At 38.8% G+C, this 12215-nt stretch overlaps 1 protein-coding gene across 2 annotated transcripts; it reads left to right on the top strand.

The window, feature by feature from the left end:
* Positions 1 to 812: 812 nt before the first annotated feature.
* Positions 813 to 3387, top strand: LOC130548912 (CD276 antigen-like). 2 transcript variants are annotated; one of them, XM_057325967.1, is made up of 4 exons: positions 814 to 1402; positions 1831 to 1886; positions 1966 to 2292; positions 2398 to 3387. In XM_057325967.1, the coding sequence occupies exons 1-4, from the start codon at positions 1392 to 1394 to the stop codon at positions 2658 to 2660; spliced, it is 657 nt and encodes a 218-aa protein (XP_057181950.1). In that variant the 5' UTR covers positions 814 to 1391; the 3' UTR covers positions 2661 to 3387. The 2 variants fall into 2 exon arrangements, with proteins under 2 accessions (XP_057181949.1, XP_057181950.1); XM_057325966.1 differs by having other exon boundaries at positions 813 to 1886.
* Positions 3388 to 12215: the final 8828 nt, after the last annotated feature.

A 12215-nucleotide genomic window follows, 5' to 3' on the forward strand; every position in this document is an offset into this window, starting at 1 on the left:
CTTTCGAGTCGACAGGAAACGTCAGCAATGGAATAGATCGCGTTAGTGGTTTTTATCGCAGATGAAATCGATGCAATTGAATTGCCCCTGCTTTTACATGAAGGTGGTTATGAGGACAATATATTTCACATAGGTGTGTTTTTTCCACATATAAATCACAAAACCTACTTCAGTTAATGGACTTTTTAATGGAACACTTAAGAATAAAGATATCAGCTGACTTTCTCACCCAATGCGAATTTGAGCTGTGTCGTCAGCAAGTCATTTTCGTGCTTTTCATCAACGCAGTCAGGGGGAAGCAACTGCGCTCGCCTGCGGATTTCGGCCAGGCCGCCTCGCCGTTGCGAGAGTTTTTAGGCACACGTCAGCATGACATCAGAGCAAGGCGTACGTAATTCAGACACATTTCTAACCGGCGTGCATCTTGCGCTTATCACTGGTTATCGATTCTGTGCAGAATTTGGCCATCTTAAACAAGCCTCAAACCAGAAGCTCAAAACTATCGTATTTGGAAGAAAATTATCCTACATGAGTCAAATGCAAAAAATTTTTTTTTTTTTTTTTTTTAATTATTTTTTTTATTTTCTGTTTTATTTTTTTATTTTTTTTTCTTTAACAGGTCTTATCCATCCTGCAAAACTGGGGTCCTTTTCCCACTCACTTTTGTATGTTTTCTGTCGGTGCTTACTTTTAGCCTGCTCTACAGACTCTGTTTCTTCTTTGCTATTCCCCTGTCTACAACTTCCTCTAGGACTGAGCGCCGAATGCATGCAGTGGGAACGTTAACTGGTGCATGGGAACGCTCGTGAGTGCTCGTGAGAGAGAGTCATTTTCCACAATGATTTGCCGAGAAGACGTAGCGCATGCGTAACTGCACGTTCATGTTCTTCAATCATGACGGCAGACATAGGATCCACAGCTAGATCAATGAGTATAGAAGCCATATGATTACAACGACCATCAAAATTATGAAATTATTGAACATTATGGGAATTTTTTCATTATTGATCGTACAGAGGTCAAAATTATGGTACAAATACGATAATTATGGTACGTCTGGCAACACTGTATGAGGGTTAAATGCAGCCCGCCTTGTCATAAGGTTTGACTTCATCATGCCATAGCGTGCCAACCAACAGGCGTATGACATCAAGGTACCGCGAGAGCGCTTCTAAAACATGTGCAGCGGTAAGCTCTCAAATCGCTCTCGTGGTGTTTTGATGTCATACCCGATCAGACTGAGCACCGCCATATGGAGGTGCACACAACATTATTGACGGAAGCACAAATAATGCTTGGTTTACAAAGCCATTTTAAAAAGGAGAGAAGTTTCTGACTTCGGTCTCTCGATTATTTGTACGATATTCATCGATTCATAATACTGTGGCACCATGATCATTGGGTATGTTTAATGAATTCTGAGTAAAATGTTATAGATCGTCAAAGACGTCATAGTTGTTAGCATTGAATGGCTAATGCCTTTTCCCTTTTACACATTTTAACTATATAAAGAACTTTAGCTAGGTGTCAGGCTAGGCTAAAGTTACGGGGTAAATATGCTTTTGCAATAGCCTTAGGTCACAGCTTTATACATTTTCTCTTTAGCATTTGTTTTAATATAGTTTTGACTGGGTTAAGTTTAGTGTTAAGAAAGCGCACAGTACCAAAGAGGAAGACCAACCATGTGAAAATCCATAGCCCTGTTTTAGCATTTGAGGGGAACATAAGTTTGGTGATAGTTTTGTATGAAGCTATAAGTCTATGATCGTGATGTTGCTTTGCTAGTACTAGTAGCTACAGAAACATGTTTTCTTTTCTTTTAATCTGTAGTTGTTGGTTCATCTGTGTATTTGTACTGCTGAAAAACATCTGCACTGCTGATACAGGTGAGCAACAGAGTTTGAAAGTTTTTTTCAGGCCACATGCAAAAACACCAGATCAAAACAAGTTTTTCTCTTATTTCAGTGTATTCACAGGACAAAGTTGAGGGGCTTATTGGATGTAATGTTTCCTTGCCATGTGCATCAAGTAAAAATGAGCAGAACCTTCAAGCTATTAATGTGCTTTGGAGATATAATGACAGCACAAATGTCTTGGCCATCATTAATGGTGAAGCTTCTGTAGAGCATCAGAAGCTCAAGTACAAGTACAGAACTCAAACTTTCCCTGATCAGTACACGGACGGAAACTTCACCTTAAAACTCAACAATCTGACACACACTGATGCAGGAACGTACCAATGCCTCATCTCACATTCTTTAGAACATGTGACCGTGTTGCTGCTTGTTAATGGTATGTAAAAACCAATTTATGTTACATATTTTAACAATGTTTTCCTAAAATCTGAATGCAGGAATTGATTGTCTAAAAGTTAATGGAACTATTTATTTTTCACAGAATCACCAGAAGAAAAGCCATCAGATGTAGGAGGAGGAAAGAGGACCATATTAATTCTTATGATTTGTGTTTCCCTGTTTATTGTTATTATATGTATAGTAATTGCCACAGTGATGATAAGGGGTTGTAAATCCTCTAGTTTAGAAGTATCTGCTACTGGAGCGCGCCTGTCCTGCCCAGTTTGGTTCAAACCGATATCAAACACACCTGAAGCAACCAATCAGAATAATCTGGATTACGCAGGGATCCCCTCTAACATATAAGAACAGTGGCACTGATGCCACAAAGTAAAAGTTCTGTAAATGTGGTCTCAGGTACCTGATTTACAGGCTCAGCCTACCTGCTTACTGGGCCTCCACCTTCCTGTCTTTAGTGACAGTTCTTCCTATATACCTCCTCTACCCCAACTACTATATTCCACTTTATATCATTTCAGAAAACCATTTTTGTTTATCATTATTTCTTTTAAGACTGAATGGTTTTGTAAGAGTATTATGTCGAAATGGGTCGCAGCTCATGTCATGTTCATCTTAATAACCTAGGGGGCTACTGAGCTGATTAAGATGCTCTGAATTCCAGATGACAGCCAAGTTGTGACATTGAAAAGAGCGAGTCCACAAGGTAGATTGCAAAAATGTCATTTCCTGTGCTACATTTCAGAACTGTCCGTTTGTTAATCAATGGACTCAGAAGTTCATCACTATGATTTTGCTCAGGGTCCATAGATGTGATCCACTGGTCCAGCTGGAATTTTTTCCCATTTTTCATGTTTTTTTTATTTCTGGCTAGACTTCATAACAAATGGCTGCTTAAGTCATATTAATAAAATTAAAAGGCCATGACATATAGTATAATATTTCTTCTCCTTCTGTCCTCATTCTGCTTTTGAAATATTCTATATTCACGCTAGCAGAGTCTTTGTGCCTGCAGCTCAAACTAACAACAAGAATCAACTGGCCTTCTCTTATTACCTGTGCTTGACTCCATTACCTGAATCACATTTTAAGTAGAAAGCATTTACACCCACACTATAATCAACACATTCTCATTCCCGACTCGTCACATATTTACGCTCGGTCAGCGCCCTTCGGCGTCACTTTTGAACGTGCAGGGTACTCCTTTGGCTTTGTTTTTCGAAGTGCAGGGCATGCGAATTTCACCGTCATTATGAAAATGTATATTAGATATAATTTGCAATGATGATGTTTCGGGGTTTAATTTAAGTTTAATGGCCAGGATAATTGTGTTTACATGACACGCCAGACTGTGGATGATAATTATGTCTATTTAATAAACTCTGTGCACTACTCTGTGTTGTTCCTTTTCATCTCTGTATCTGCCTTGCATTAAGGACAGGTGTTTGTATTTGATTATTCTACTTTTACCACCATTTGTTGAAACAGCCCATTCTTTTTTGGAGTGTAGCACCATGCTCCGCTTACCATTGTAAAAATCTAAATCTTGATTAAGACCCGTAGAACCATCAAGGTTCAGAATTTCAGGATGGGAGTGGTAAGGTAGTTTGCACAATTAAGTGTATTTTGGGTTGTCGCCACTGGGTGGCAGTATGTTCACAGAGGGTCTTTAAAAAAACAACAAAACGTTGCAAAACGTTTTTTAAACGTAAACGGTGGTACGGTTGAACACCCTGTTGTGATGACGCAAGAGTTGAACTATGGCAGCTGAGAATGTTAAGCATATTTTATAATATGAGTAGCAAAGCCATGTTAAATTGCCAAAGCAGTGATGTCATGTGCCTGCGATGTCATGTGCCTGCACGCGCAAGGAAGTTATTGTGAGCATGCGCAGAATAAAAAAACTGTGAGTTCCCAGACTAAAGACACAGTGGCGGTCTGTTTTTCTCCCGTGAATATTAGCCATTAGCAAGTGTTAGCTAACCACTTGGGTGACTGTGTTAACCTGCTGCAGAAATGTCTAATGCTACAGAGAAGGCCATTCTTTGTGTTCTTTTTGAAGAATTTTCAGAGCCTGATGAAATCGGTATAAATACGTGTTGAATACTGCAAAATACATCTCTTCTAATATCTTCAATTGTTGCGCATACCGAGCTGCAGCGGACACATTTAAACGACTTTACTTGGACCCATTTTGCGAGCTGTCTCTTTAATACCATGTGGGTTATATACATGTTGCTGCTGATTGGGCTGACATTCTTGACACACCCACCAAACAAGAGAAAATGTATCTCAAACCCTGTTGCACACCGTTGAAGACCGTTTCCAGGAAACGTGTCGTTCAACCCGGAAACCATAGCAAAATGTTGCGCACCTGTCACGGATGGCAGTGAGGAGAATCCAATTGCAGGCAGGCAGGTTTGCAGGGGTTAAGACAGGATTTATTATAACAAAAAACACAAAACAAGAATCCCACGAGGGGGTGTAAACGAGAGCGAGAATACAATATAAGAAAACAGGGACGTAACTAACTAAACACTAAACTAAACATAACTTGACAAACTAAACTAAACACTTACTAGACTAGACAGGACAATCCAAACTGGAACACGAACATGGAAAACAGGTGAGCACAGGATATATCAAAACGTAGAACATAGCAAAACGCAGCACAATCAATCAACGAGCACAGGACAATGAAACAAGAGGATCTTTTAAAAGGAACACAAACGAGGGATAATGACACAGGGCAGGTGGGAAACATTAGACATGGCAGGGAGGCAATACATGAAATGAGAGGGGCGGGGCCAATGACAAGACACGAGAAAGCACGAGATGTAAAAACATAAACAACTCATGGCTTTCTCACAAAAAACCCAAGGGCGCTGTCCCGATCCTGCCACATGACTAGAAGTTCAGAAACAAGAAGGCAGAACCGTGACAGCACCGGTTTGAGCTTGAACATGCCGCAGGCGTTTCATTCACGTATAGAAAGGGTTGTTGCTAGAAGGGATACAGCTACAGCCAAAAGTGGTGCAAAATCTCACCATATAATTACAATAAATTACATTAGCTAACGCTACACCAACCGCAACCCTAAACCTAACCTTACAATATTAAAAAAATATTAATCAACTGTTTTCAGAGTGACAAAAATTATGTGGTATTGAAGTGCGCATGCCCGGTGGAGGTAGCTGTATCCCTTCTAGTCAAAACCTATAGAAAGGGGTCGTGGGGGAGGGAGCAGTTTACGACAACCTACAATGTAAATGATGTCTTTCATTATATGTAATAAATAATCAACGTGCGTAAGATCGAATACAGGACTGGATATTAGATTATGTGTTCGTCAATTTGTATTCACGCCGATACATACAGGTCATACATTGTGGACAATGGGACATTGTGGTCCCATTGACTCTGGAGGGTAACGTTAAAGGTCATAGGAATATGGGACCTTCAGAATGAAACGGCTAGTCACAGGACGAGTATTCTCCTTAATAATGATATATGTTTTATCATTCGTACATATCAAGGGCATCGAGTTTCAGTATGCACTCTACGGACGTCTTCTATATCCAGCTACTGAAATATGCCTATAGCAGTACTGTATTTATAAACATAGTTTTTTTATTTATTACTTAACCGATGGATGGATTTGACAAATTATTTCGAAAAAGTAATGAAGCCATTAAATTGTGATCTGACGAGCAAACAGTAATTTGTGATCTGACGAGCAAACAGTAATCATAAATTTAAAATTAAAGAACAACAGATCGGACTGATTTCTCCCACTCGGAGCAATTTCAGGTTACACAAATACGACTGCATGACTGTTGAAGTGTTTTTATTTTGGAGTTTACACATTAAAGTGATAGATCACCCAATACAAAATTCTGTCATCAACCTCATGTCATTTCATACCTTTATAAATTACTTTTTTCTAATGAACACAGAGAAAGATATTTGGAAGAATGTTAGCAATTTTCAATTCTGTGACATCATTAACTGCCATAGTAGGACAAATTAAATGGTCAAAGGTGCTCGACCAGAAGTGTTTGTTTTCCTAGATTCTTCAAAATATCTCACTTTGTGTTCAACAGAACAAAAAAAATATACAGTATTTCTTTTCCTATTATGGTAGTGGAATATGTCACAGAACTGAAAATGGCTAACATTTTTACAAATATCTTTCTCTGTGTTTAACAGAACAAAGAAATGTATACAGGTTTGTAACAACCTGAGGGTGATTAAATGATGATAGAATTTTCATTTTTGAGTGAACTAGCCCTTTAAGGATGTTATAAACCATTTGTCAAAACAAGGTTCACACATACAATATCCGTATATTAAATAGCCGTCACATGGTTGATAAAGTGCAGGAACGGATTAATAGATAATAGGGATTATTCCGTATTTAAACACAACTAAATATTTAGTGTAAGTCTAAAAATTTCATTTTAATAATTTATAATTGATGTTACATATTATTATTTTGTTGATGTTATAAACTGAGAGATCTGAAGGGACTGAAAGAGGAGCTCTGTACTACGTGTTATGATTTTTATCATATCACCGTTGCTGGATTTGTTTTATGCTCACAGCTAACCTTCTGCTTCTGTACGGCGATACATTGAAAGACCAAGAAAGGTTGTTGTTTACAGTGTGCAAGTACTTTATAAAGAGTTAAAGTTGATAAAAAATCAATTTTGTTGAATTTAAATGAATTTTATATGCATTAAAGTTTCTTTTTTGCACCACAGTCATACGGGATAAAGTAATCCAGTACCTCAGAGATTATGTGTTTTTGTAGGCTAACCCGGAAGTAAGCGCTGCGCTGGTTCCCTCGAACGAAAGCCTATGCATTTTTCCCACAGACTTTTGGAAGATTGCAAAAAATAATCTCTGTGATTAACAAAGGTATTTTGCTTTTTTTTCCTGGGTTCGATCCCAGGGAATTGCACATACTTAGAAACAAATGTATAGGATAATGCAATGTACACTCACCTAAAGGATTATTAGGATCACCTGTTCAATTTCTCATTAATGCAATTATCTAATCAACCAATCACATGGCAGTTGCTTCAATGCATTTAGGGGTGTGGTCCTGGTCAAGACAATCTCCTGAACTCCAAACTGAATGTCAGAATGGGAAAGAAAGGTGATTTAAGCAATTTTGAGCGTGGCATGGTTGTTGGTGCCAGACGGGCCGGTCTGAGTATTTCACAATCTGCTCAGTTACTGGGATTTTCACGCACAACCATTTCTAGGGTTTACAAAGAATGGTGTGAAAAGGGAAAAACATCCAGTATGCGGCAGTCCTGTGGGCGAAAATGCCTTGTTGATGCTAGAGGTCAGAGGAGAATGGGCCGACTGATTCAAGCTGATAGAAGAGCAACTTTGACTGAAATAACCACTCGTTACAACCGAGGTATGCAGCAAAGCATTTGTGAAGCCACAACACGCACAACCTTGAGGCAGATGGGCTACAACAGCAGAAGACCCCACCGGGTACCACTCATCTCCACTACAAATAGGAAAAAGAGGCTACAATTTGCACGAGCTCACCAAAATTGGACAGTTGAAGACTGGAAAAATGTTGCCTGGTCTGATGAGTCTCGATTTCTGTTGAGACATTCAAATGGTAGAGTCAGAATTTGGCGTAAACAGAATGAGAACATGGATCCATCATGCCTTGTTACCACTGTGCAGGCTGGTGGTGGTGGTGTAATGGTGTGGGGGATGTTTTCTTGGCACACTTTAGGCCCCTTAGTGCCAATTGGGCATCGTTTAAATGCCACGGCCTACCTGAGCATTGTTTCTGACCATGTCCATCCCTTTATGACCACCATGTACCCATCCTCTAATGGCTACTTCCAGCAGGATAATGCACCATGTCACAAAGCTCGAATCATTTCAAATTGGTTTCTTGAACATGACAATGAGTTCACTGTACTAGAATGGCCCCCACAGTCACCAGATCTCAACCCGATAGAACATCTTTGGGATGTGGTGGAACGGGAGCTTCGTGCCCTGGATGTGCATCCCACAAATCTCCATCAACTGCAAGATGCTATCCTATCAATATGGGCCAACATTTCTAAAGAATGCTTTCAGCACCTTGTTGAATCAATGCCACGTAGAATTAAGGCAGTTCTGAAGGCGAAAGGGGGTCAAACACCGTATTAGTATGGTGTTCCTAATAATCCTTTAGGTGAGTGTATGTCACGTCTGCCAAATGCATAAATGTAAATATTTAGTCAAGTAGAGAGTAAAAGTTGTCAATAAATTTAATACTCAGTACAACTACAAAGTAGCCAAAAAAGATACTTAAGTACAGTAACTAAATACATGTATACTTTACACCACCGCCACCAAGCCTCCAACAACTCTTTCAAACGTTTTTTAAAATGTGACCATGTTGTATTATTTGTGAGCTTTATATGCGCGATGACGTTTAAATCTCTGAGCCTCCCTATATGAGGCTGAGTAAACGCTGACAGATTTTTTTGGGGGTGTGCCATTTTTTTGTGTGTCACTGGAAGTGTCACTGGAAAGCTTTTTAGCAAAGTCATATTTTATAGCCCATTTTATAGATGTTTTTTGTGACTTCAGTCGAAAGATAAAAAACGTACTATATTCTAATTCATTTTATTATTGATGATCTAATCGATTTTATTTTTTTCTAATTTAGATTGTAGTTTAAATAAAACGTTTATTTTCACTTACATTTTTTTATTATTGGGTTTCTTTTTACTACTTGTTTCTTAGAAAGATGAAACAGTAATTCAGTGTGCTCCTTTCACAATGTTGTTTGACTAGTTTTAGTGGTTGAAGCAGATTTCGCCCATACTTTGGATGAAAGCTGTACAGCAACAATGACATCAAACCCTAGAGAGATCCATCAGGGAGTAAACAGACAGCTGAACAGTTTAATTGGTCTCTATACACGGGGTTCTAAACGGCAACATTATTTATCTGGTGTCCGACCAATCCTGACAGATGTCCTGATTTTATCAGCATGCAAATGCTGGGATTTACAATTGATCTACTTTATTATTGTTATAAGTTTTTTTTCATGAAGCATGCTCATCTTGTGGAAAATGTCAGTGCCTTGACTACTAAGCCTGTGGATATTCTATTGTTCTCAACAGGAATCTGAGGAAACTCCCTCATGCACTTAACTTACATTTAGTGACCACTAGATGGCAGTTGGAGTTGGTATCATATTAGGAACCTTACAACCTCTACTTTTCCTTTTTTTGACTTGGAGTTGCTGTTCTTTTGGCAGACATAACTCTGGTTTCTAAACAACTGATGGCCACTTTATTAGGTGCTAGGGTTGTCACGGTACCATAAACATGTCTTACGATACTATCCCAGCTGAAGTATCTCGATACCAAGTAGTATCACGATGCTGCCATGTTCATAATTCAAATCTATACAAAAAACACAGATTTAGATGAAACATTTAGTATTTACTATAGTAAACTGTATTATACTTTGCACTAGAATATTTTGTTGCGTTAACTGTAGTAATTGGATAAATTGTAGCAAATACTGTAGTATACTTAAATATTTACTATGGTAAGACTCAAAAACATTAGTGTCCATGGGCCTCATTCATGAAACACGAGCAGAACGATTTTTTGTGTAAATCGTTCGTAAAGTCGTTTTGACGTAAATTTTCGGATTCATGAAAATGTACATTTTTTTTAATTGTTAGTTGGTACGAAAGAAATGTACGCCTGCTCCATAGCACGTGTAAATAGTGCGTAAAGCCGTACGTAATGTTCTGTATTATTTTAGACAAACTGATGATATTGCATTTTGATGCACTATGTATCATAATGATATTTCACGAGTTCTTGTGCCCTGTCTTTCATCATTTTTTAATTTTTTACTTTTTTACTTTGGGTAAAACGAAGAGCATTTAGGAGATAAACACTGCAAAAAGGCAGATGTAAGTGGTACTACCATTTCAAAAATAGAGAGGCATCTCGGGTATTTTGAAGCTTTAGCATCGCGATGCTACCATAGCACCGGTACACCATGCAACCCTATCATGTACATTTTCATATATCTAATTAGTCAATCAAAGAGCTGCAATTCAATGTTTTTAGGCATGCAGACATGGTCAATAGTATCAAAATAGGTTTAAAATGTGACTTTGAGCATGGCAGTTGTTGTTCCCAGAGTATTTAGGAAACCGTTGATCTGAGGATTTTCACACAGAATCCTCTTTTTGGTTCACAGAGAATGGGTAGAAAAAAAATTTAATATGCAGTAAGAAACTGTTATCTGGGTGAAAATGCCTTCTTGATGTCAAAGGAAGCTCAAGCTGAAAAAAGGCAAGAGTATATGATATGTATTCAGATGACCATCCATTAAAGCACAACACATCGAACCTTGTAGCAGATGTGCAAGAGCAGCAGAAGACTACACCAGTGTGTTTATCTTCTAATGGCATATCATCTTGATGCTCAGATCATCTCTTGAGCATGGTTTCTTCAGCATGTGCTTCAACATGCTCAGATGGTCTCTACAGTGAACTGATCTCAGTCTAATAGAGCGCTTTTGGGATGTGGTGGAACAGGAGATTTGCATCATGCATGTGCAGCTGACAAATTTGCATATTTTGTGGTAATAAGATAAAAATCTCAGAGGAAAGTGGACAGAACCTTCTTGAAGGCAGTTCTGAAAGCAAAGGGGGTCCATCCAGGAACTAGCATGGTGTAGCTAGTAAAGTGACTGGTGAGTGTATTTATGTGCAAATAACACAACAGAAAGATCGAGGTATTCCTGCAACAGTCTCTAAAAATATATTTCTCAAACAAGAAGAATTTGAGAAATTTGAGTACACAGGAGATGCAAACAGTGAACTTCATGTAAATCTGCAATAATTCAACTTTCCCCATAGTTTAGACTTACCTTAAATGACTGTGAGCCTATATTTTAAGATATTTTTATTCTGCTGGATCTATGCATACTTTGTGTATTTAATATTTGACAATATATGTATCGGCCTATATCTATATTTAGTGTATACTGTATTTATCAATGTACCCCGTGTAACAATGTTTTATTAACAGAGCAGTAGGTTTACATTACACTTACATGTGTAGGGTTCTGTCTTCTGAACTACACTCACCTAAAGGATTATTAGGAACACCTGTTCAATTTCTCATTAATGCAATTATCTAATCAACCAATCACATGGCAGTTGCTTCAATGCATTTAGGGGTGTGGTCCTGGTCAAGACAATCTCCTGAACTCCAAACTGAATGTCAGAATGGGAAAGAAAGGTGATTTAAGCAATTTTGAGCGTGGCATGGTTGTTGGTGCCAGACGGGCCGGTCTGAGTATTTCACAATCTGCTCAGTTACTGGGATTTTCACGCACAACCATTTCTAGGGTTTACAAAGAATGGTGTGAAAAGGGAAAAACATCCAGTATGCGGCAGTCCTGTGGGCGAAAATGCCTTGTTGATGCTAGAGGTCAGAGGAGAATGGGCCGACTGATTCAAGCTGATAGAAGAGCAACTTTGACTGAAATAACCACTCGTTACAACCGAGGTATGCAGCAAAGCATTTGTGAAGCCACAACACGCACAACCTTGAGGCAGATGGGCTACAACAGCAGAAGACCCCACCGGGTACCACTCATCTCCACTACAAATAGGAAAAAGAGGCTACAATTTGCACGAGCTCACCAAAATTGGACAGTTGAAGACTGGAAAAATGTTGCCTGGTCTGATGAGTCTCGATTTCTGTTGAGACATTCAAATGGTAGAGTCAGAATTTGGCGTAAACAGAATGAGAACATGGATCCATCATGCCTTGTTACCACTGTGCAGGCTGGTGGTGGTGGTGTAATGGTGTGGGGGATGTTTTCTTGGCACAC

This window comes from Triplophysa rosa, linkage group LG25 (assembly GCF_024868665.1).
Source record: "Triplophysa rosa linkage group LG25, Trosa_1v2, whole genome shotgun sequence".
NCBI classification, from domain to species: Eukaryota; Metazoa; Chordata; class Actinopteri; order Cypriniformes; family Nemacheilidae; genus Triplophysa; species Triplophysa rosa.

What these genes read in the sequence shown, in the direction of transcription:
- LOC130548912 (XM_057325966.1), top strand. Translation starts at nt 1,805, where the DNA reads ATGTTTTCTTTTCTTTTAATCTGTAGTTGTTGGTTCATCTGTGTATTT. An exon ending in CATCTGCACTGCTGATACAG is followed by an intron (nt 1,887 to 1,965) that starts GTGAGCAACAGA and finishes CTCTTATTTCAG; the next exon opens with TGTATTCACAGGACAAAGTT. An exon ending in CGTGTTGCTGCTTGTTAATG is followed by an intron (nt 2,293 to 2,397) that starts GTATGTAAAAAC and finishes TATTTTTCACAG; the next exon opens with AATCACCAGAAGAAAAGCCA.